Consider the following 26426-nt stretch of genomic DNA (forward strand, 5'->3'; position numbering starts at 1 on the left):
TGATGAGTCACTACTTAGAGGAAACCCAGGCAATAATCAGTGTGCTTTAGTTTCCCACTACAGGGGGATTCAAAGTAATAAAGTCATGGATGAAGGAAGGCGAAAAAGGCGATTAAACTAATCATCTTCGAGCTCTGATGCATCTTTACCTGCCCCCTCAGTCCAAACAGTGCAGGCCGTTAATTCAATCTTGCCAATTTATTTTTAAAAAATGTTTAACTTACACTAAAGTGATGGATTTCAAGTTGAATCTCCACCTACACACTCACCTTCCCTCCATCTCTTTCCTCTGTACTGTTTATAACCCTTCCTCTCTCCCATTGGTTCCCTTCATCTCACACCACTTTCCTTTTCTTTTCTTTTTTTTTGCTTGTCCTCCTTCTCCCTCCATCTCCCCAATGAGTTCACGCTTTTTACTCTCCACTTCAACTCCACCGTTCCATTCCTACCCATCCACTCCCCTCCCTCTCGTCTTTTCTCTCTCCCTCTCTGTTACAGTAACTAATTTCTCTGCTTCTCCCTTTGTATCTGCCTCTTCCCTGTTTCTCTTACACCCTTCCCACCTCCACCTTCCTCCTCTCAGAGCTGCAGTTCATGGTAGAGCACCATCTGTACAGGCAGCAGCAGGGAGCTGGGGACGAGTGTTCCTCAGAGAGCTGCCTGTCGGACCGGCCCAGCCCCGACTCTGTTCCCACCGGGGAGGAGCTCCCACACGACGACGAGGCCACAGCGGAGGCCTTTGAGAAACTGCGCTGCCAAATGGAGGGTATGTTTGGAGCGTGAGACCGTGAAAAAGTGGATTTCATTTGCAGATGGATTATGTTGTTTTGTTTTGACAGTTCAGTACAAAAGGTCTCACAACACACCATTTCAGTTAAAAGCCTACCTTATTATATGAAAGGGAGAAAATAAAAATTGAGGAAAAGTTATCTCTGGAGGAGACTCTGTGACTTCAGGTGAATAGTCAAAATTTCAAAAGCTCCACTGTGGTTTGGTTGGTTCTCTTCGTGATAGTTATACTCAGTCTCTCAGTGGACAGACTTGTCATACACCCTTAAGCCTGAGAGGTACAGTATGAGGCCCAGTCCTGAACATCAGGCAGCAGCTCATTAAGGCTACTTTGGACCTGTATACAGAGGAGACCGAGAGTGGACGAAAGACTCAAGTACAAAAAGAAAACAACAGGACACAGGGCCGTTTATGTAATAATCCATTAACTGTCAGTCACACACACAGAAGAGCACAAGTAAGCTATTTTTTAGGCCTACTGTAGATGTGTGTGAATGAGAAACTGCAGTGTTTGCTGGGAGGTGGGAGGCACACTCACACAATTCTGTATTCAATCAGCGCATCTGACTGCAAAAAAAAAGAAACCACTTCAACATACACATACCAACACCACTCCAAATCAGTGCCCATAAATAAATGAGTAAGTGAAGGTGGCAATAAAGCTTTATGCTTACAGTGTTTTAGCTGCCCGCTCAGCTGCACTAAGCTCCTTTAACTTCTACTTGGGACTTTGGCACTTAAGAAATCGGGTCACGATTTTCCTCCAGACGAGTCTTAACTGATCGTAGATGTGGGAGTGAGGAGCTGTCAGTCTGAACTTCGGTCTGTCAAATAACATCTCAGCCGTGGTGGGATAGGAACTTGTGTCCGTAACTGAAGAAAAAGCGCCAACACAACAGTGTGAAAGTGCATTGCAAATAAAAGTTATACATTCAGATTCCTCCTGAAGTAAATGCATCTAAGGGCCTCTTCCTAACCAAGGGTAAGGATACTGTTCTACAAGTTTCAGTCATATAAAGAAATGAAGAGTCAACCAAAAAGTTGAAGGCAGGTAGTTATACTGTAAAAAAAAACAAAAAAAAAAAAAAATGCTGCACTTCACCGACTGGTGATAAAAAAGCATTTATGTTTAATCTTAATCTAAAATGTAACCATGAGAATAGAGAGCAGATCAGAGTATTAGGTAGAGTATTTAAGTAACAAAGGAAACTCTGTGTTGGGCTAGTTCTGTAGTTCTGTGTAGTGGAGTAAAACATAATCAATATTTCCCAACCCCAGCATTAAAAGGAAATCCGCAGCAGTACCTCAGCACCGTGCAAAGGCATATTAACAGTCATTGTAAGCTGGTAATAGGTACAGTACAAAGTACAGACATTAATGTGTGAAGAGGACCAGGATGGAGTGAATGGAAACATGTCTGATGACGAAAATGTGCAAAAGAAGATTGAATGGATGAACATTAGAGGGTATGACAGTGGTGAAGTGAAGGAAGGACAAATGGAGGTCTCTAAAAAATGGATGATGCAGTACCACAAGAAGCAGAGCGCAGATGGAACGCTGAGGAGAGAGGAGAAAGAAGATAGCTATGTGTATTAAGAGGAGAGAAGCCAAAAAAAAAACAGCCCACTGACATGAAGGGTGTAGTAGAATTAAGAGAAAGGGGGATGAAAGTAGAATGAGGGAGGAAGCATGAAAATGGCTGGAAGGGATGTATGCGAACACTCAATAGGACAAAGAGGGGGAAGAGGATAAGTGACACAAAAGGAGTGGAGGAGGGCACAGGAAGGAATGCTGAAAGACATTTGTTAAATATTTTAGGAAATACATTGTTGTTTCTTGAAGACTGGAAACAGCTAGCTTAGCCACCATAAACTGTTAGCCTACATGAATATTTTACCTCAGTTTTTGCACCGATATGTTGCTTATTGGAAAGAGCACCCCTCAGTCTCCAGTCTTCATGGTAAGCTAAGCTAACCTGCTGCTGAAAGGTATTGATCTAAAAAGTAGGCATATTTCCCAAAATGTAGCCTAGAACATAACTTTAATGAAAACACTATAAAAGTGCATTAGCAGATACTCTCTCTTCTCTTTGCCAAATACTTTACATCTAATAACAAAAAACAGTGGTCAGCGCTTCAGCCCATAATTCACTTTAATAGCAGGAATAGAGACAGGCCCAGAGTTCAGCACATAATGTTCACATTGCCCAGGACTAATGCATCATGAGTGGACAGTGCTGTTTTTCTGAAGCAGTAGCACCAGAGTGTCAAAATTATATTTCTTGTGAATGTTATACATTTTCACTTTACCATTTTATCCTGTGGTGTTGGCAGGCGAGAAGCAAATTAAGTCCTCAGTTCAGATGAAAGAGCAAAGATGAAGCTGTGGGAAACAAATCAATGACCATTAACACCAGTCCAGCCGAGTGTGGCTTCACTGAAAGATCAGCTCTTTGAATTCACTCAGCATGAGTAAATAACGTAGCTGTAAATGTCAGGTGGCACTGATTGATGATTTGTGGTGGACAACGCCCGTCGTCTAATATAACTCAACAATAATTGAACCAGAGCATTCCACGTTCAGCAATGGAGGATGAGGAGCTTTGCTTCATCTCTCTGGTTTGTTACTGTATATCGGTCACTGTTCACCTCCACTTCATCCTTGGTTTGTCTCCCTGCCCTCTGCAGAGTTCTCCAGGGAGAGTCTATTAGAGGCTGCGGGTGGACTCGAGCACCCCCTCTCCAAGGAGAAAGAGGATTGTTCCAACGCATCACAACAAAACAACGCACAAGCAGGTAGCTACATGATATCCAAAAGCTACACAGGAACGCTTTCCCTCTCACATCTCCCTCGGGGGTCCCTCAGGGGACTCCTCATTACCCGCACATCAGGCAGAGTTTATTTAGATATGTTAAAGAGTTCATCTGGCTCAGCTTGGTGTCATGTAATCATGCCTCATAAACAAACATCTGCGAAGTGGCTTTGATCCACACTTCACAGAGCTGGCTGGAAAAACCACTAGAAGGCAGCTACATGTGAAAGTGGGAAAATTTGTGTGTGGATGGAGGTTGGAGGCGTTTACTGTCGATTTTTCTTCCTTCATTACTTTCTTTCTTTCCTTATATCCCAACAAAAACAGTAAGAAACTACTGTTCAAGTGTATGATATATGTATGCAGTGTGTCCTGAAAGTGTTCAGATCCATTCAGTATAGTTTCACTTTTTTTTGCAGTCTTATGCTAAAATTAATACAACAGATGACAACACAATTCTTCTGCAAATGTGACGTCATATTTTTAAAAATTTTTTTAGCCTTTATTTAACCAGGTCGGTCCCTTTGAGATACAATGACCTGTTTTTCCAAGGAAAGCCTGGCCAAGACAGCAGCATATGAAAGTTGCAACAATTAAGAACACACAGAAATCACACAACAACACAGATAAAATACATGCAAGATAGAAGCAACAGGACTAATGCTCCGGATTTACATTAAAACAAGAACAAGTGCGATATGAAGCCGCTCCAATTTCTCTCACACAGGGTTTCAAAGTTGCAAGGTTGATGAGCTCCTTTAACTTTAAAGTTTTCTGCAGTGCATTCCAAGCAGCAGGTGCAACGTACTTAAAGTTTCGAAATGAACTTTAGGCAGTATTCAGACCCTTTGCTCCAGTACGCCTCATTCCTCCTGATCACCTGTGAGATGTTTCTACACCTTGATTGGAGCCCATCTGTGTTCAATTGGACTGATCAGATGTGATTTAGAAAAGCATACGCCTGTTTATATAAAGTCTCAAAGCTGACAAAACATGTTAGAGCAGAAAGGAGGAAGAGGAAGGAAATAGGACCGCGTGGAGACAGATCAGGAGAATGCTACAAAACAAAGTGCTGTGTTCAAGGTTGGCAGGAGCACAGTGTCCTCTGTAATTCTTAGAAGGAAGGAACAACCAGACAGGGCCGTAGATCCTGTGTGGAGACGACAACTGTCGCAGCAGCACTCAACCACTCAACCAATCTGGTCTTTATGGCAGAGTGGGCAGACAGAAACATGAAAGCCGCCTGGTGTTTGCAAAAAAAAGCACCAAGAAGACTTCCAGACTGTGATTATGATGAAAGCAAAATTGAACTGTTCAGCCTCAGTTCTAAGCATCATGTCTGGAGGAAACCAGACACCACTCAACACCTGCCCAAAACGGCTCCTAATGCTGAAACATTGTGATGACAGGGGTGTGTCTCAGTGGGACAGGGTTCAGGGATGAGACAAAACTGTATCCAGAGTTCAGGAGTAGACATGGACTGGGCCATTGGTTCAACATCCAGCAGCAGGACGACGACCTTAGGGACAACTCCTAATCTCCCTGTGGCCCAGCCTTGATTTAAACCCAGTCCAACATTAATAGAGAGATCTGAAGATCACCGTCCACTCTAACTGAGCTTGACACGATCTGCAGGAATGGAAAATTCTGTTTTCACTTTCATGTGAAGACGAAATGTAGATCAATGTGCTCCCTCCAAAATTCAAATCAGATATCGAACATCAGATTGTGCTTAGGTTGAATTTCCAGCTTTCCGATGTAAATGAAACGCAACGTGAGATCAGTCAGAGGCTGAGTGAAAGGTTTTGTGGCGAATAAACAAACCAGTCTTCAAATTTGGACCCATAAAGCACTCACATAAACTTTCATCTTTTATTGATCTGGCAGAAGATCTTTGCCTTCAGAGACTTTAAGCCTTTCCTTCTGTATGGGATTGCTGAGTCTTGCAGGCTGTATCTTGTGCTAAAGTAAACACTTTACCATATGCCAGTATGATTATGACCTAAATGATCAGCTATTCAGATATGACATGAGATTTATGGAAACCACAAGAGGCACCTGAAACACTAGGTTGAATCAGTGCCCATATCACTTCAATTAATGTCAACAACAACACAACATAAAACCAACATATTTAAACAACAAAAGCTTTGTCAAAAATGTTCCCCTACCAGAGAAGACAGTGTGAACAACAGAAGTTATACATAGCTTCCTGTCTCTCAGCTTCTGACAATATGGAGCCAAATGACCTTTCTCTTGTCTATTTCTATTTATCTAAACAAAAAAAAAACACAGCAATTTTCTCCCTCATTTGCAGAAACAGCCATTCTTTTGTTGGTTACTAAATATTTTTGGCTGTGAAAGACTATTTAAAAAAAAAAAAAAAACCTCATCTGATGCCAGCCTCTTCTCTCTCGATGTCTCTCACTCTTTTATGCCTCTTGTTTATATTTTGCAGACACAAAAGCTGCAGCATCCAGTGCCAGTCAGCCAGCAGAGGAAAAGACAAAGAAATGCAGCCTGGAGAAAGAGAAATAAGAGTTTTCGTCTGTACAACACAATGCTGCTCAGTCTGCTCAGCCAGCCCAACACAATGACAGAAGATTGTGTCTGCAGATCCACTTTTTAGAAACATCAGGGCATATAGTATATTCCTCTACGGTCAGGCCTTAGTTACCACCTTGAGAACATGAACAAAGGTTTATACACTTATTTTGTGTCAAAGATCCTGTGTAAAGGGACAATTATTTAATTATACTTGTTTTCTATTGCTTCCCCTGCACTCGCCTAAAAACTAAAATTAGCCTATTGTACATATGAACCAGACGGGGAGTTAATATCTAGTTAATGGGACAGTCTTCTCCTGTCTCGCTCACACAATCATTATCATAAACCACCACCACTCACATGCTTAATGTCTCGTTTAATGTTCAAAGGCAACAGATATTTGTATTTCCAACCCTTTGAGGCAATTCCCACCATTAAATATGTGCCATTACTTCTGCAATGATTGTTCCGTCTCCGAGCAATAAAAATGAGTTTGTACCTCATAAATAACTTGGACTGAAACCAAATAATTCAAATGACTGACAGTTTAAATCCACAAATATATTTTTACAGTACAAGATTGGACACCTACAAATGTATTCTTGAAGTCCAACTGAAATTAACTACAATGCAACAATAATTGATGTATTAGTTGATCAGTTGATCAGTTGAATATTAATTGTATTTAAATTTTAAAGAAAATCCATAATTCTTTGGTTTCATTTGCTACAACATGAGCATCTATTGGTTTTAGTTTTCCTCCATTACATACTTAATATTTCTGTGTCTTGGAAAAAACAACAATAGACATGGGAAGATGCCATGTTGAATTCTGGGAAATCTTTGGATCCACCACTCCACACACGTCTGCTCTGAGAAACCTATAACCATTTTCTTCTTTGAGAAAACAACAGACACCAAAAGGGAGACATTCATCTTCTATAGATCTTCATGGTTAAATGATGGTGCCTGTGATTGTAGTGTTATTACATCTGGGCAAGTGTCATAGTCTCTGTAGATGGAAAGCTTGTTTCCATAGAGCCAATGAAAAGACTATTGAAACCATATAAACATAAAGCAGTAACCTTACTGTAGTATCATGGGACAGCAACACAACACAGACTTTGAACAACAACACAGCTACAGTACATCAAATTAAAGAGCGAATAAACTTACCTGCAGATGTCACTTCAGTCCCGTTAGATGCTGGCGTGACCTTTACTGATGAGAACTACACAACAACACACTGTCTGCCCGTGACGTGTGAAATAAAGTGTAGGTTCTCTTGTCTGTCCTTGTCCTGCCAGAGCTAAATCGACAGTACCAGCTGCTGTTGGACAATCACAGACAGAGACACAACACCAGCTGCAAAGTAGAAAATGAGTATTTCTGGTATTTTCACAAGACCTTTAAAAAAAAAAAAATCTTCATTTTGATAAAACACACACATTAACTGCATTTGAAAAACAGCATTAAAATCCACAACACTGACATTTTTGACCACTCAATGTAATTTCGGTTGGACTTTATTATATAACTTTATTACAGATCAAAGATAATTTTACTGCCAAAACAGTGAGGATTTCTACTGGTAATGTCTCAATTAACAGAAATGATATCACATCTAGTTTCTGGAACGCAGAAAACCAGACCCTGACCAGCCAGACCTCGCTGTAAATCTGTAGTTACATTACAGAGAGGAATGTGTCTGCAGAACCATTTACATATTTTGGATTAACAAAGACAAATCCACACCCAGCAAGTAAATTGCACCGTTATTTCTAACACTTGAATGCCTCTGGAAATTTAAATCCTGGTCATAACATACCTTCTTGCATGGCACTGAATGTACAGTGACGTTTTCTAAACCCAAGGTCTTTACTGTGATTCAATGTGAATGGGAATGCTCCATTAAACAGTGAAACAAACAGACATTCCCTTTTTATTCTAGTTTTGTATGTAACAGGAACATCATCATCATCAAAGTCATCGCCACATTGTAACAGTAAACACCGGTCATACCATTTCATTTGTATCACAACCTAATAGTAGATTTTGTGACAATCCTCCCATGACCTTCACCTTTACTCCTGACATGTGTGAACGAAACCAGACAAAAGAACAAAACTGCAACAGAAAAATAGAGCCACCCTAGTATTGATGTCACTTGAGCTGATTGTTCAGCCTCAGTTTGAGCAGTTCATCTAGCAGCTGCCAACAGCGACCACTCTGTCCACAGTGAAGAAGAATAACAGTAAAACATTCCTGTGCAAGCTTCAGTTTTTCTCTTCTGCAGTGTATTTATGGACCACGTAATGTCTGTTTTGTTTTTGAATGGTAATAGTGTATTTACATGAGTTCAACCTGAGGAGTTTTTTTTTTTTTTGGTTCAAATTTTACTTGAATTGATTGATGATTACATCTGTAATCTAAATTTGTTTGATACAATAAAATGTTTAAATTGGTGATTGGGTGTTTTTTATTTTTATCAATGTCGTGATAATGTCTGCTCGCCTTTATGTTCAGAGAATTTTCATCTTCAGTGCCCAGAGCAAAGAAGGTCGGTCTCTGCCTTTCCATTTAAAAGTAAAAAAAAAAAAAAAAAATTAAACTAACAGTGTGAGACCTTGCACCACTGGTCATGTGTTTAGCTGAGGTTCACTTTGACGATACCCTAAAAATAGGCAAGCTGCCATAAATAATTCAACGTACTCAGAGCAGGCAGCATAAAGACACATACATTTTTCATAAACAGAAGTCTTTTTCACAAATATCTTTTATGACACTGCAGGAATTTAAGCTCCATGTCATTTATTCTCTACTGTATACAGACATACTACTGTTGCCTGTGTGAGCTCCATCACTTCTAGTACTATTTCTTTTGCTGTGAAAGCAAGTTGCAGTCATCACCTGGAGGGGGGAGATGCTGGGGGATCCTTTGAGAGTAAGAGTTGCTGTTTTGATCAATTTTCTACATCTCACTGATCTTGTATTTTTAACGTGGCTCAGGGAGACATGTTGAGTGTCCTAAAATATGCAGGATGTCCTGAGCTTCCCCTGCTTTTGTGCTGAGATGCTGCACACAGAAAGACATGTGATATGTCGTGCTAGTGTGTATAATGTACCCCCCCCCCCTCCCCTCCTCATCACTACGTATGTAGGCTGTCAGTGTGGGTTGGGCACTGCATGCTTACCTCAGAGCAGCCACTTTGTTCCTATGGTAAATCTGCTCAGTTCACCTAAATATGGAGCAGCTTCGTTCCTCTTGTCAGGCCCAAAATGAAGAAGGCTGAGGAAGCACTGGCAGCTGTGAGAATCAGAAACTGTGTTTGAAGCTGAGGCCTTGAGCTACCCTGGAGCAAATAGTCTCCACTTTGCTCTACAGCCCCTCCTGCTGGGAGAGCAGAGAAGTGACATGTAATGATGTAACAGGCACCAGACGGCGCTTTAAACAACACTTGACTGAACCTGTTTTTACTGTGCATGTTAAAATCAAATGATCTAATAAAACATGTTTAAAAGCTGCCGGTTGGAAGCGTAGGTCACGGTTTGAGGTAGATGGGAAAACTCAGCTAAATGTCAGGATATTACAGTATATTCTCTGTAACTTTTATGTGTTGTGTTGGAGCTATATTAAAATCTATTTTTTTCCTATTAGCAATGTGAAGAAGCAGACATGACGCAGAGTGAAGGTCAAATCAACTTTAACAGGAAATTGGCTTTTGGTGGATACACACTGCCTCTTTAGCAATCAACCTCCTAAAGCAGAAGTAAGCTGAATGTTTGTGTTAATATAAGTCTTAAATAGTTATATCTTCCGACAGCAATCACTTATATAGAGTGTTTGGTCCGAAACACGGGTCTGTCAGTCACTCTGCTCTGCTGTAAGCCGAGGAGAAAACTTTCCTTGTATCCTACAACCTTTATGAGGAGAGAGAACGGCATAAAGGGGCGGTCCTCTCTGTGTGTGCAGCCAAGGGATGCGCGTGAATGTGGTGACGTAGGGACGAGGGCGGGGACTGCTAACTCCATTGGCTGACAAGAAGTTAGCCAAAACGACCGGATCACTTACTTCTGCTTTAACAATCTAATAGTATTAACGATCAATTCTGTGTAATCACTACTGTTTGTATTTTGATGAGAATGATTAGATATGACTATATGGATCCAAACAGGGATCATTTTCATGCATCATCACTTCTTCCTTGACAACCTCTGGAGATACCAACATCATGCTTTATGGTGTCTCCATGACTTTGACCTTTTGACCTTAACCTGCCAAAATCTAATCAATTTGTCTTTAAATCCAGGTAAATCTTTTTAGCAAACTTGAAGAAGTTCCTTCATGACCCAAACTGTGTTTTGTAAGGTCTTTCCTGATTATGTATACAGTTTCCTCCCTCTTTGCTTGTTTTGTTCACTGTAAAGGTCTGTTTTTTTGAAAGGTGCTATATAAATTTAACTTATTATTATGATTATTATTATTATTATATTATTATAATTATTAACTCAAGTTACCAGCTCGCAATAAGGAATGTGAATCCTGAATGCGTGTTTCAGTGAAAAACTATATAACATGATCTTCCACCATAATCAAGCCAGCCTTATAATAAAATATAATTAATCCATGCAAAGCAACATAATGGGACAAACATTTTCCAAGGTTTATTGCAGGGTTAAATGATTTGTGTACAGTTCAAACTATAAAAGTGTTGGTGGCAAATTAAATTAATTACATGGACTATACTGTATAACATGGCCAGCATGTACACTTTGCATTTAAATTAGCATAGTATACTACACTTGAAATAAGACATGAGGACACTTATGTGATTACGTGGCATCTTACCTTGGGAAGATGATCTGAACATTAACCCCCTCCCCCTCCCCCTCCCCGCCCTGCCCTGCCCCGCCCCCACTCCACTTCTGTATCTCTATCATAATATAAGAAGGCATTGTGGTTTTATCTCAGTGACTTAATGTTAAAAAGCACATATCACAAATGCAGCCCTGTCTACTGGTTTGTATCCGTGTCGGGGTCTTGCAGAGATTTTTCTGACAGCTCCTCTTGTCTGGCCCTCTGTTCTTTTGTCAGTCTGGGGTCTGAAAATCCTGGGGGATAAAGAATATTGGAAAAGGCATTGGAAAATTTTATTAAGCTGAGAGGGAAACAATATCTGTATCTGTTAATCTGCTCATGAGATCACTTTGAAATGAATGTAAAATAACAAATCAAATCAAGGAAACTGAGCACATTTATGGAGTTAAGTGGTTTTGTTCCTGCCAAACCAGTTACTTATCTCAAAATAAAAAAGGTACTTTTATTCTGTTTGAGCAGAGGTTGTCAAACATTTCATAGGTGATCAGAAAATAATAAAGCTGTACGAAAAATGACAAGGTTGTTATGCTATAGGAATTTCTTCAATTAGTGACGGCCAGCACAACATCAAGAAAATGAGTTTTGGTCGGTGGTAAGGGACTGTATGTGAAGACACCACTGTGTCACGTACCATTGGAGCCACTTTCCTTCCATTTCAGCTTGTTGTCTTCAGTGTGTCGTGTCCATGTGGAGCGGAAACTCACCAGCTCAGCTGTGATGTGAGCGAGGCTCCACTGCAGCCCTCTGGAGCTCTCCTTCCAAAGATTACTATTGAGAAATTACAAATTGCCGTCAAACCAAAACATTTTCTTTCTTTTTTTTATTTCCCCTTTTCACCCTTTTTTTCTTAATCTTTCTTTGTTTTCTTACTCATTTGTTCTCAGTAACGTTTAGATAAGGCCCTCTATAACATTCTTGTCTTTATTGGAAGATTTAAATGTCTCTTAAAGGAATACTTTGACATTTGGGAAATTCAATTATCCGCTTTCTTGCCAAGAGTTGGATTAAAAGATTGATATCACTTCTCATATCTGTTTGATGAATATGAAGCTGCAGCCAGGAGTTAGTTAGCTCAGCACTGAAGACAGGAAACAGGGGAAACAACTCTTCTGACTGTCTTATAGCAAAATTCATACCAGCACCTACTACTACCACACCGTAACAGGTATAAAGAAAAATGATACAAGTTAATTAAAGATCTTTGCATAGACTTGAGGGCAGATTTATTTGTCTTTTGACAAAGCATGGTATTGTATTGGTCCTTATACTTGCACTATACTGTATCTGACCCATCAAAAGAATATGTACCATTCTTGAATCTTTACCTTGATGTCCATTTTCTTTCTTTGTAACCCTTCTTCTAACTGTATGTCTATTTATATGTAAGTAATATAAAAAAATCATTATATGTGTCCACGTAAGTGTCCAGTAAAGCTGACTGATTTTCTTTTAATTAGGGGGAGCATAGTCCGACCGCCCAAAAGTCCAACTGCTCATTTCTCCAACTGCCCATTAATCCAAATTATTCTACAGTGTTGCGGCTAGGTTTAGGGTTAGGGTTAGGGTCGGAGAAATGGGAGGTCGGATTAATGGACGCAAAAATAAAGAAATGTATGGTCGGAGAAATAGGTAGCCGCTATGCTAAGCTAAGCTAACTGGCTGCTTGCTTTAGTGACTCCTGCAGGTGTGCCTGTGGTACATGTCCTCTCTGTGTGCATACCTGTGTCTGTTACAGGGGTCTGGTGGACCTGGATTCTCCTCCACCAGGGGAATAACAATCTTTTCAGCCATGTCCGTCAGCAGAGAGAATGTGGGATACACAATGAAGTCTATAAAACCTGCAAGATTAATTGTAGGAACACCAGCATGTGACAGTCTGCCTTCACAGAGCCATGAAAATGTCTTTTTCTCATTCAATTTCAAATGTGGTCCTGTAATATTAGCAGTGGTGCGAAAAGCCATATCATGCAGCACTGAACATAAATCAGCATTAAGCTTGACACTGAGAGGCTTATTTCATTCAGAGAGAAAGTGCAATTATGAAAGGTGAGTTTAAGCTTCAGTACAATATATTTAGCTGCAGTTCATATCTTCACAGGAAGAAATTGTTTTTTGAAAGGTGTGTGTGTTTTTTTAAGACGTACCAATCTGGGACTCGGCTACCAGGGTGCTTTTTCGATCACACAGGGGAGAGAAGGGCAGGCCGAGCTCCGCCTCTCTATCACCCTCACAAAGATAGAAAGAGAGAGAGAAGATATCTTAAAGGGCATCCCACACACAGCCTGAAAATAACTCTTTAAAGGTTGTTTGATTCCAGTACCAGTAACCTGACACCTCATGATCATTCAAAGAAAACAATGCAAACCCTTTTGTTTTTAAAAAAAAAAAGAAACACAGTAAACATTTAAGAGGCTTTTCAGAAGGAGGTTTCTCACATCTTATTTTCAAAGCAAGTCGGGCTCCTCAGCACATCATCTTTTATAAGTTATTTTTCAAATCCAGAAAATAGAGGACACAGAGAGCGAGAGAGATGACAGTATACAAGTTATTTCCGCATTTACAGGAAACCCACTCAGTTAAAAGTACCAATCTCACAACGCCTGCCAATTCTTTCACTGCTTTTTGCCAAAGCTTTTACTTGAAAATGGCCTTTGAGGCAGGTTGTAAGAATGATGACTGACAGTTTGCACAATGAGTCCTCCAGCCTGGAACAACCATTATGGTCTTTTGTCCCTATTGTCACCAACAACCTACATGAGTGTAACTAGCAGTAGGCCTTTCATCACCTCAGTTTAACTTCGATCACTGGCTCTATTTTTCACCTTATTGATTAGATAACATTGTTACATAACCCCACAAGGATGAAGAGCAAACTTCCAGTTTTTCATGAGGTTTGTGAGGCAACGTCATAATTTCGAATGTATCATATCTGCACGATTCTCTGCATAGATAGTTTCTGGACTTAAATCTTGAATCACATCAAATCAATCAAAGTGATCAGTTCACTTTTCAAAGAGGCCTTCCTGACTCTGACTGTCTCTCCTTCATACCTAAGGTGGTATTTATGTTGTTTTCTTTAGCTACGACGTAAGAAGCCTCTTTGAACGTTTCCCTCTCCTGCTTTCAGACTGTCGGTGAGAGACGGTGAGTCATTTACAAAGCTGCTATTAGGCGTCCAACCTTTTGACTCATCAATCATTTCCGAGATAATAAGAGATCAAACAAGTCAGAGGAGATCAGGAGTAGGTGGTTCCTGAGAAATGATGTGAACACTGTATCTGAATAGAAGAGAGAACGCTCTCTTTACAACACTTAAACTACACTACTGCACTTAAAATCTCATGTCGATGCTTAACACGAGACCGGACAGCACTGACACAAGCACAAGCAAAAACAATACAGTAGCTAGAAGCCTAATAGCCTTTTATCTTTTGTCTTCTGTATTTATTTATATTCTCTTTTCAATTCATGCACCTAAATCATGCTTGTCTTTCTTTTATGTACATTTGGCTGAGGGCTTTCACAGCACTTGAGATCCAATCCAAGGAGCCTTTCAGAATAAATATCTCAATTTTAATTAGTTACAATGTATACAAATTAAAGAGTCACAATGTATTAGTTAATGATTTTTTGAGATGCTGGCAGGTGGATTCTAGTGTTGCTTCCCCTTACTCCCAGTGTTTATGCTAACCAGATCCCAATTACAGGTGCTTATTATAGTGACATCAGTCTTATTATGTAACTCACTGCAAGAAAGTGACTAAGTAGGTATTTTCTAAAATGTTGAATTATTCCTTCAACCCTGATAAATGATTGTGCAAGTAAAGAAAAGATGATGAAGTGATGAACCCTTCACATTGACAGTTCAGGTCTATTAGAGTTCCTACCTGCCTGAAAAACTCCTCCATCAGGGCTTTGGTCCAGCGAGAGTGCAGAGCCCAGGGCTTGGACGGATGGCTTATGTCAGCCGTGTGAAGTAACAGAGACAGTGCTTTGGGCTTGTCAATCCTGATGGAGAAAGCATAATGCAACTCTTGTTTTTGTTACTGTGCCGTCGTGCCCCACAGATACAGTATGTCTGAAAAGCAGACGTGACACCAGCCAGTGACAGTAATTTGCCTGTAGAATATTTTTCAAATAAGAATCTACAGTGAACATTGACTTTGTGACCTTGTGATTACACAACACAGTGGAAACTACAGCCCAGTCCATTAATGTTACCGCTCTTGTTGTTGTAGACAGGATTTCATGGCTTTGACTTGCAGTAGGTGGGAGGACATGTCTGTGGACAACACCATCTCTATAACCAGTGATCGCAGCTCCCTAAACAAACACACACACAAACAAACACACACACTTTATTAGTTGACCTTGTGTGATGGTTAGGAGTTGTATAGAGTAAAAAAAAAAAAAAAAAGGCAGGCAAGGCGACTCGTCGGGTTGTAACCTTTTAAGTTTCCCTGATGGATTTTCTTGTTCCCATGGTTACACTGGCGGCTAGAAAAGCCCATCAGGGTATAGTGCTGGTGTTTATCTTAGCTGATATCTGCAGAGCTCTTCCATGAATAACACAGTCCCATACTAAATCTATGATACATGAGGCTTCAGACTCCATGAATATATAAACTGTTTAGCCTACACCAACAGTGTCTGTGCAGGGGATTGTTTACACTCTTGGCTTACTTAGTTTAATGTCATAATCAATGACCATTGGTTTAAATTATACATCACAAACTATCATATAGAATTGACAAGTTTATCCCCCAATCTCTGATTGTTGGTGGAAACTCCTCCACTGTCGATTAGTGAATGAGTCGCTATAGTGATAGTAATGCGATGCTTTATTGATTCATAATAGAGAAATTTTATCTTAGGAGGTCAAAGTTGAGGGGAGGCTAGAGCAGGAGCTATGGAAAGACTTATTGAAGGACAAATCCCCTCATGGGATTTTGCCCCCATCACTGCCAATATGTCACCCCAGCTGTTGTCATGAAGAATTCATCTGAGTGTTTCAATCAGTTCTGGCTTCACTACCTTGTCTGACACCCTCCTTAAACTCCACCTTTCTTCTTGAAGCATAATTTAACAGGGTTATTATTACACTTTTTAAGGCTAAATGTTGGGCTCTGTAGGCTTTAGCAAACGTTACTCAAACAGAAATACATAGTTAATCGGTCGGGGACTATTTTTAGCTGCAGGCTAATGCGTATCAAGTTTTACACTATGGTGTGTGTGTGTGTGTGTGTGTGTGTGTGTGTGTGTGTGTGTGTGTGTGTGTGTGTGTGTGTGTGTGTGTGTGTGTGTGTGTGTGTGTGTGTGTGTTACTAAAACTAAAGTGCCCACAGAGAGGATGTTACTGACACATCAAACTGTCCAAATGGCAAACAATCCTATTGTATACAACACAGTATGGCACAACAGAGCAATTAGCTAGCTTTGAAAACTTTGATTAAAAAAATATTGGTTGTTTGTGTTGTGTGTGGTGTGGTGTGTGTGGTGTGGTGTGTGCACACACCCTTTGAAATGTTCTCATCTCTTTCTATTTGGTGAAAACTCAGTTAAAAAAAAAACTCTGCCTCTATCTCACTGTGATTATTTGATCACTGGTGAAAATGCAATGCAGAAGTCTACTGTATTCTCTTTGCCTGGTAATATCAACAGTAATCAGATAAATTATCATTCCAGCATTTTGATCTTTTCTTAGCTACTGTATTCTCTGTAAATATGGAAACAAACATCTTTTTTAAGTGAATAACTAAGACACTCTCAGGTATAAGAAAGTTGTCATCTTACATCCATTCCTCCCTTGTCAAATTAGTGAAGATGTTCATTTGGTCGTCCTGCAGCAGCCGAAACGCTGCACTCAAGTGATGGCTTTCTTGTACCGACCGATCGTTGTAGATCAATGCAAACTCAGACCTGTAAAAGAATGAGGAGGCATGAGAGGTAGAGAGGAGGACAAAGTAGAACAAGACACAAATTGATCGCTAAGTTGAAGAATATAAGTGTGTAAAACTGTAGAAGTATGGGGCGGAGAAGAGTGGGATAAAAGCAGAGTCCTGAGGGAGTCATTAAAGCACAATGACTGCAGGTCTGTAATGGTGGATTCAGAAGTGCCTGGAGAGTGGGATGCGATAAAAATTGGCACATGTAGGTATTAATGACTGAGTCTGGCAAGTTAATTAACTAATTTCTCAATCAGGTATTTCTTGTCCACTGACCCATTTGCATAATCTTCTTTATTAGACTGTTTAAAAGTACACCATGAAAAGTCTTCCAGTTTTGAAGCCTCTGCCAATGCAGTTAAACCACACAATGAATACAACTCTTGTAAAAATGCTTCTAAGTCAGAGCTGAAATCGTTTGTAGTCTGAGTGGCACAGGCGGTCACAGCTGGACTCTATGTTGTTTTCATTGATTTCTAATGGTGACAGTGGAAAAAACATGTACTCTGGAGTTATTTATTCGGACACAGTTTAGAGGGTTTAGAGGGACTTATGAGAAAAAGATTAGTTTTTTTTTTTTTTTTGCTTTGACTAGAATTTGTTTTGTTCTTTGTATGGTTTAAACATAACAGCAGATGTTGAAGAGCTTCTATAAACTCTGCCTGTTCTGACTGAGTCTACCTTGTTTTAGCCTCGGTCTGCAGGATTGGAGGACTTGATCCAACAGCTGGAGGCTGAAATGGAGCGGCGAGCTATGCCAATCTTACTGCACCTCTCTGTGAGGGCGTTGCTGATCTAACACCATGCAGGCTAGGAGGTTACCCAGAAGGGATGTCTGCTCTGGACCCCCTCCCCCAGTGTGGGCACAGCTTTCCCACAGAATCTTAAGGCAAGGTTAGTGTTTACGCCTGCATTAGCTAATTTCACACTGTCTTTCATTTGAGAGGTGGATGCTAGCCATGATTGTCTGGGGGCAGTGGTGTCCCAGAAGCAAGATGATACCAAGGTCAGGCCTAGTAAAGTGCAGATGCTTCGTCCAGGCAGGATCCATCTCAGGGCAAAGTAGTAGTTGGTTTGATTCTCCTCTTAACTCCTGTGCCAAGACTCTGTACAGGGAGCAGCTGCAGATGTAGGGTCGACTGTCCAGCATGCTATCTCTGCTTCTCCAGAGTGATCCACTGATGACTTAATAGCACTTCAGGGAGCTGACCCTGTCGTTAGTGCTGTCCTTCCCTTGTGCCAGCACTGTTGAGTGCCAGCCAGCCATGTACAGAGACAGAGATTCAGTCCTGCGGCACTGGGCCTGTAATGCCAGTGGGACCTTCTCACTTTGAGGAAAGGACTTCTGAAAAACAAAACCTACCAACGGCCCGATGGCGGAGAGTGTGTGTACCAGTTTGTGCCTCTAAAGAGCCTGAGGGGAGAAGTGTTCCAGCAGCTAGCCTGTACACTCATCATGGCCATCAAGGTAGTAACCTAACAGAGATGTAGTGCTGCAAAGAATATACAACGACAAGGCTTGAAACTCTGTGGGCCAAGAAGTCTAGGATCACCCTATCAGCCTTAAAGGGATAGTTCAACATTTTTGTAAATTGGCCCATTGCCATAATCCCTATAGTTTTAGGAGTAGGTTCGTTACCTTTATTAGTCAGTGCAAGCTGTTTTTAGAGCAGCAGAGCAGAGCCGTGAGCTGCTCAGAGCTACGCTATATGGAGGCTAATGGGATTTCTTGGTTTCCCTAATCAAACTCATCAAATACACAATCCAACAACTCCAAAATGCTCTCGAGGACAAGTTGTGACCTGCACATTCACCACACTATGAGATAATGACAGAACATTACTAGACCAAGTTGTTTTCGAGGTAAATTTAGAGACTGCTTGCGAAAAACTGCCCCCGAAATGAATGCACATCAGCTGTTTTGCATGAATTTACCTTGAAAACAACTCTGTCTTGTAACGTTTCGTTATTATCTCATAGCGTGTGTGCAGGTCACAACTTGTCCACGAGAGTGTTTTGGAGTTGTTGGATTGTGTATTTGATGAGTTTGATTAGGGAAACCAAGAAATCCCATTAGCCTCCGTATAGCGTAGCTCTGAGCAGCTCGCGGCTCGGCTCAGCTGTTCTAAAAATAGCTTGCACCGACAATTAAAGGTAACAAACTTACTGCTATTACTATAGGGATTATGGCAATGGGTCGATTTGCCAAAATGTTGAACTATCCCTTTAAGGAAAATGCAAGCTTTTCACCAGGACCCGACATGACCTCTTTTGCACTGATGACCAGAGTTTTGTTCAGCTACATCACAACTACAACCCCAGGCCAGGCCCCACATTGGTTGACTGGTTTGGTTGATTTTGGTTGTTTGTCTATGAACCACAGATGCCTGCAGACTTTCTGCTGGGCTGCGGGGAAGAACAAAACCTTAATATAATAGGAACTGTGGGTTCCAGATCTCATCTCTAGCAAATCCAGCTCCATTGTAAATGTCTTGCAGAGTTGTTGATTTCCTCAGCGGGATGTCCTTGAAAGTACCACTGCATTTAATTTAAAATGAATACATCATTAGTCATTTAGTTTTGTATTTTCATCTTTTTTTCCTTTTTCTTATTTTCTTTTCCTTTTGCCTTCTTGTCTTGAAAATTGTCGAGCTCAGCTGCTGTGCACTGATTGCAGCTGTGATGTATGTCATACTATGATGTCAGGAAGCAATTCATTGTAATTACCGAGTAAATCAAAAATGGACAGATCAAACACTGTCTTTTCAGTTTTTTCCAATAATTACAATTAAATTACATGGTCAAAAAAAACATCTGTCTGCATTTATAGTCAACCATCGGTCCCCTTTTTTTGTGTCATATTGTTTACTCAACAAAGTTGTATCCATCAGTAAAGGAGATGAGCATTTGATAGTATTTGAAGCTGTCATTAGGAAGAAGTCTGACTTTCTGACAGAGGCTGTTTAGATACTGTAACTAAGACATTTTCTCTTATTGTGGACACGCATCTTTGTCCTTTTTTCCCAAGATAAAGCATGATGATGATGATGGGTGCCAGGAGACTGCGTTCTTCAGCCCTCCTATGTGGAAAATCAACATCTAAAAATACTGTGTTCCCTCCACAAAGATGTGTTTGTGTTTTAGAGTGCCCTCCTAAAACTGCACAAAGTCGTTCTACCCTACTGTTTCTACATTCCCTGACATCCCCCTCTATTCTACAGTTTCACAACAGGATGTGGCGTAAATATAGTTGCCGCTTTATAGGACAGGGTTAATAAAACGTGTTCCAGATAAAGGAGCTTACTTTGTGTGGATATGAAAGTTGTTTGTGGTTCCCGTGTGTTCGTAGTCGTGGATGGCTGCAGCAAACAACGACGCCATCACCTCCAGCTCCGTCAGCCAGTGCTTCATAGACATAGAGATGAAACAAAAAAAACAAAAACAGGGTTACACTTGACTTGACGCCTATCTCTATAACACATTATAACCATATTCATAATGAGTTATAATGCAGTTACAACACTGAATAACTATAGTTATAAACACTCATAAATGATCATAATGCTTCATAACACACTATAAAACATTTTATCATGACTTATAAGGTCAGGTATTATAATAAGTTATAATTGTTAGTAACGCTCTGACAACGCCCACATTTATAATGCATTATAAATATAGTTATAATGTGTTATAATTGGCTTATAAACGTGTATAACTATCATTATAAACACTCATAAATTATCATAAGGCTTTATAACAATAAGCATAACACATTATAGAGCATTATAACTCTATTATAATACTAATGTCTTATGCTTATTGTTATAAAGCCTTATGATAATTAATGAGTGTTTATAATGATAGTTATAGATGTTTATAAGACAATTATAACACATTATAACTATATTAATACCGTAATGCATTATCGATGTGGTCATTGTCAGTGAGTTACTAACAATTATAACCTATTATAATACCTGACCTTATAAGTCATGATAAGATGCTTTATAGTGTGCTTATTGTTATAAAGCATTATGATAATTTATGAGTGTTTATAACTATAGTTATACAGTGCTATAACTGCATTATAACTCATTATAAGTAGGGTTATAATGTGTTATAGAGATAGGCGTCAAGTAAAGTGTTACCAAAAACAGCAACATAAAAATCTGCTTCTTTTTGACAGGAAGATGTTAGTTGTCATGGTAATGTATCAATATAATGTTAGCATAATGTCATAAATAAGTATTGAGGAAACTATTGGGAAACAGTATATTGTTGGTTTTGACTTTTTCATAGAATTTGCTGATATTGAGGAGAAAAAGAAAAGCACAATGAAAAGAACATTAAAAATCATTACAACAAAGAATTCTAAAAAGTATGAATTAACACTAAATGTTAATGAGTCCAGCGTACCACAAGTCCTGAGCGCAGCAGCAGGCAGTGTAGTGTCTGAGTCACATCAGCAGCGTGAACGTGGCTGTGATAGGGGTTGTTGTGTTTGCAGTATCCTCTCTCCAGTGCAGACAGGAATTCTGTCAGGCACGAGATGGGGATCTGCAAAATACATTACATAATCATTACAAGTGTGTTTAAAAATCCAAGGTTCAAGGGTTTGTGTCAATTTGTGCACATAATCTGGCAGCCCACTGCTTCTTCAAACACTACAAACTGTTAATAAAACCCATATGCCTGATTATATCTGCAAATTACAACACAAGTTTTCCACAGAAGTGGAGGCTACATGGGCCGTGGTTGACGATATTAACTGTTTTTCATCCAGAGCACTGATACTCATGCATATCTATAATTTTAAAACATGCATGGAAAGTTTCAATCTCAAACTCAAAGACCTTGAAACGGCTGTTGAGCTCATATCTGGTGATCAGCTCAAAGAAAAGAGTTTGCAGTGCGTGATCAGAGCTGGCCGAATTCAGAGCAAACACGTCGAAGCTCCAGCGGTCGACATCCTGAGGGGAACGAGAGGAGAGTGACTGCATTATTGATGCATACTTGTGTGCTGTGTATAGCCTACTATCTTTTTTGTAATGCCCGATTTATTACAAAAACACACAACCCACTTTGAGATTTATGAATAGTGGGGGCTTACCCTGAGGCAGTTTATAACCACAGCAGGTTGGTCTGGCATGGCTGCAGTGTAGGCCCTCTTGAACATCCTGGAATAATGCAATGTTTATGTTGAGTTCAGTTAAAGTTCAGATGTTGACACTGTGCAGTGAACTAGACTCAGGAGCTGTTTATATAAATCCTCTAAAGTCCCTGTCCTCTTTGGAAGGATGTTTTAAAGAGAAAAGGAGGTTAATGTTTCACAGTGCAGTGCAGCTGTCTGTATTTTCTGTAGCTGTACCAACACTGTATAAGCTTATATTAGAGTTATAGTACAGATATGGAAATCAGTCATTTACTATGTGAGTTTTATGGTATAAGAAGATCATGTCCTTATATTATTGTATTTATGTGTCATACAACTATAGCTGTATGCCTGCTTCTGTGTCTTTCCTGCAAAGTGATATACAGTGTATACACACGCACAACTTGGATTAACCTAAAATCACAACTATTATAACATTAACCTTTTAATGATGCTGAAAAATTATAAATTGAGCAAATATATTGTCATACCTCTCCACAAATATCCCAGCCTGCACTGCATGGACGATGCTGCGGAACTTGGGCTTCTCATCCGAGCGTCGCACAGGCCGTCGAACCCTCTGGGTGAAGGTGGATGCCAGCCAGTCGGTGACCTCCGAAGGAACCCCGTCTGACTGCAGCTGCTGGAGATCGTCTTCAGAATCCAAACACTGCCTAAGAGAGACAACAGACACACACACACACACACAAACTGTTGATACAAAGTCATAGAGTCAATAGCAAATGACAGGACAAAATGATACATTTATTCTTCAGTGGAAGGATACCACGATGGCAATTTTGGCAATATAAAACTTCTCCACATAGCAGTGATATTCCTGGTAACCTTTAAAAGTTACATGTTGCTAAAAAATAAATACAAATAATAAATATATATATATATGTATACAATTTCAGCTTATCTCTGTTATTGTTTTCCAGTAATTAGTACTTTGACCCAAGGAAAGTAAAAATGCAGTTATGCTATTGCTAACTAGTCTAAAAAAATATTGCAAGTTCAGCATAACCTCTCATCTTGTAAATGTAACAATGGCTCAAGCATCTCTAAATTCAGTAACATTAAAATTTAACAAGCTTATAAACGCTGACAGTTTGATAAGTCCAGTAAAGGTCACATAAAGCCACATTAAGCTTGGTTTAGCTTAGTTTATTGTCTCATCTTAGTTTAGCTTAGCACAAAGTTAGCTTGGGTTTTTGCATACATAGTGATGAGAAAGTTGCTGCTGTCAAGCAGTAGGTAGCCTAGGTAAGCTCACAGCACTTTGTTAAACAACAAATGTATTGTGCATCCATATGTAAAATATCGAAAGTAATGTTCCAGTCTTTTGTTCTTTTGAGCTTGGAACTAATCTGTCATTGCTTTGTGGAAGATAATAAATGGCTGCTTTAAATAGGGAATATTATAAGCATGAGGTGCAGACCAAGATACATGATCGATAATGAAAATGTCAATTAATTAGCTTTGGTTTTCAGAAGGATTTTGTCTTATTGTAGTCTACCTTGATCCATCAAGGTAGACTGCCTCTAGTAACGACGCTGTGAAATCCAGATTCTTTTTGATCTCTTCAAAGTCGACATCTTTCTCCTCCAGCTGTTTCAGCATGCTCCTCAGCCTGAAAGGAAATATAATCATGTGTTTGGACGTGTTCAAAAAAATAAAATAAAATGAAAGATACCCTTTTTGTCAGTAAGATGCTGTTTCACCTCTCAAAACAGCAATCACTGCCAGGCACTGTGTGAAAATGGTTGGATCTTACAGCAGGTTGGCATCAAAGTCTTCACATTAAATCACATTGGGTTCAGCAATAAAAGTTTTAGCTACAGGAGAAAGGTCTGAACAAAATGGCTTTGTGTGATAGAAGCTTCCTAATCACGGCTCTGTGAATTGCTCTGCGAATTGACAGCACTTGCCGTTGTCCTGAGCGACAGAAACAAGGTCCGAGGAGTCCCTTAACAACAGGTTGAGATATTTCCTAGTGAGCGGAAAGAGTTTATTTGGAAGCGATTTAAATGCCAAGCTGTCCAAAGAAAGCCAGTGGCAAAAGGGCATCGTTAGTGCCAAATTTTCCATGAGAGGAAAACTTCCCATGGTCAGGGTCTTATGTAACCCACATTTTGTCAAAGTGGGCTCCGAGAAGAATCATGTTTTTGAGTTTTTAAGTGTTGGCCACATTCTGATCCCATCTGAGAACATGCTGCTCACATGGTTTTAAAAACTTTTAATCAAATTAGAAAAGAGAACTGATGGAAACGCATTAATCTACTGCAGGATAATAAAAAGCAAATGCTTGGAGTAGATGTCACCTCGAGTGTGACCGGTGACCCGCCTGCAGTATATTAATGTAATCTTATCTCAGTTATACATCCAAAAGCTTGAGTAGATAATACAGCATCTGATGAGGAATCTCACTCTCAGTTTACACAACTGGAACCTTTAGACTTTAATAGGATTTCATATTCTCCATGGCCGTTTGAAAGAGAGGTTTATTTGATATGATAACACATTTGTGCCACGGATAATTCCTCTTAAGCATTTTGGTGGACTGCCCGTATGGTGCCGTGACCAGAACGATTGTATTCAAACTGCGCCAGGCCACGCTGTGGAGCCAGCTCCTGGGGATGAGACGCTCACAGCTTTTCAAGTGTTTATCACGCTGGCACGGGCTTTCAAAAGCTGTTGAGTCATAAAAATAGCATGCATCTGAATACCACCGCTCACTTTCAATCTAAAGTAATCTTTTGTGATAACACAGTCTTTTTTGTTCCAACTCTTCGCCGTAGAAGAGCCCCTGACAGGACGTTTACAGGAAATTACTCGTCAAGTGCACTTGGGAAACTTTGTTTATAGAGACAAATCTCCCTTTGGCTCAGACTTTGTGTTTGAATCTACACACTGCATAGTGTCATTCTTTCTGAGTGTGCATCAGCACAGTATAGAGGTGTCTGAGTGGTATCAGCTCGGTCAGCACAAATCTTCAAATGAATTTCTTAAAAAATACAAAGACATAAAAACCCACATTATATCCCCAATTGCCCTTAACACGTTCATTAGATTTCACACGTTAATACTGACAAACATGGTGAAAATAAATGTGTGAATTTCTGTCAAAATAACCCTATAAATGACCCGATAACAATCAGCAGCTTTTGAAGCTGTAAAACCTGTAGACACCAATACATCAGTGTGTTAACCAAAACAAAACCACATGACCCATCACCTCTGCAGCACATTTCCCTCCCACGCAAGCGCATGAGTATGATGTGTGTTCACACAACTATAGGAGCAACAAGTGGTATGTTCAGATGCTGCAAAAGAATAGCTATATTTGGAGACAATCTTGATGAACTCAGCATGAAATCTTTGAAAAGAAGGGTAGCCATCTTTGTAAAACGTTACTTTTTAAGGTAAGAATAGCCTTCTCATTTTTTGCTCTACATTTCCTGAAGGTGTGTCTATCAATATATATATATATATATATATATATATATATATATATATATGAATTGGGTCAACAAAACAGGCTATGTGGTGGGATGCATATCAATCATCACTGTTCACTGCTGGTGGTTTTTTTGAGTCACATCTTTCCATTGCTGCAAAATAAGAAAACTAGACTATCAGAGACAGATACAGACACTGCCTATCTGAACCAAACACTTTATAATTGTGTTAAGTATAAAGATGTAGCATGTTTGATAAAGATCCCCAGCCTTATTTATGCACTAACAGAGAGGCTGAACATGTAGATAGCTGAATATGGTATTATCTGTACTAATCTTAGCCCCCTCTGTCTTACCTAGAGATGGGGATCTGCAGCCGTTTCTTACGGATTCGCACCAGTTCAGTCATTCCACACTCAAGCTGTGCCCTAATGGACCCCAGAGTTCAATAAAAAAAAAATTAAAAAACAAAACAAAAAAACAACAACAGGAGGATGAAAAATGAAAATAATTGCAAAGTAGTAAGCATAAAAGTTCTCCAAACCACCAACGCAAACTTTGTGTGTCCTGAGACAGACTTCTGTTTCAACAGCTCTCCCACCCACTTCTGGGGGACCTACTCCACTTCACTCTGATTGGTTGGGCAGGTCCAGACTGTGTCAGTATGTGTGTGAGTGAGTGAGAGAGAGAGAGAGAGAGGGGGACGGAGAGAGAGAGTGCTTGGTGTGTGTGCGTGTCTTTGTCAGTGAGTGAGTGTTTGTGTATATGTGTACATCCGTTGTGTGAAGTGAGTTAGTTGACCTGGCTCACTGATGAAGTGTTGACTGCGAGGCTTTCA

The 26426-nt window shown here is 39.9% G+C and overlaps 2 protein-coding genes across 4 annotated transcripts in view; one reads left to right on the forward strand and one right to left on the reverse strand.

Annotated features, from left to right (window-relative positions):
• Positions 1 to 6770, forward strand: part of LOC146988001 (protein phosphatase 1 regulatory subunit 1A-like) — a 42989-nt gene extending 36219 nt beyond the window's left edge. For all 3 annotated transcript variants that reach the window (XM_085777568.1, XM_085777569.1, XM_085777570.1), the window contains exons 6-8: positions 584 to 766; positions 3477 to 3584; positions 6060 to 6770. In XM_085777568.1, the coding sequence (XP_085633694.1) occupies positions 584 to 766; positions 3477 to 3584; positions 6060 to 6139 (371 nt within the window). In that variant the 3' untranslated portion in view covers positions 6140 to 6770. The remainder of the gene's footprint in view (positions 1 to 583; positions 767 to 3476; positions 3585 to 6059) is intronic.
• A 3929-nt stretch (positions 6771 to 10699) lies between these two features.
• Positions 10700 to 26218, reverse strand: LOC146988002 (dual specificity calcium/calmodulin-dependent 3',5'-cyclic nucleotide phosphodiesterase 1B-like). Its single transcript, XM_085777571.1, has 14 exons — positions 25945 to 26218; positions 23647 to 23760; positions 22619 to 22801; positions 22086 to 22152; positions 21829 to 21945; positions 21392 to 21532; positions 20277 to 20377; positions 16821 to 16946; positions 15249 to 15350; positions 14915 to 15035; positions 13172 to 13253; positions 12748 to 12865; positions 11659 to 11795; positions 10700 to 11260 (listed from the first exon to the last, which is right to left on the reverse strand). Exons 1-14 carry the CDS (start codon positions 25995 to 25997, stop codon positions 11163 to 11165), a joined length of 1560 nt encoding a protein of 519 aa, XP_085633697.1. The 5' UTR covers positions 25998 to 26218; the 3' UTR covers positions 10700 to 11162.
• Between the last annotated feature and the right edge of the window lie 208 nt (positions 26219 to 26426).

Source organism: Trachurus japonicus, chromosome 5 (assembly GCF_045865225.1).
Source record: "Trachurus japonicus isolate A0001 chromosome 5, Traja_1.0".
Taxonomy (NCBI): domain Eukaryota; kingdom Metazoa; phylum Chordata; class Actinopteri; order Carangiformes; family Carangidae; genus Trachurus; species Trachurus japonicus.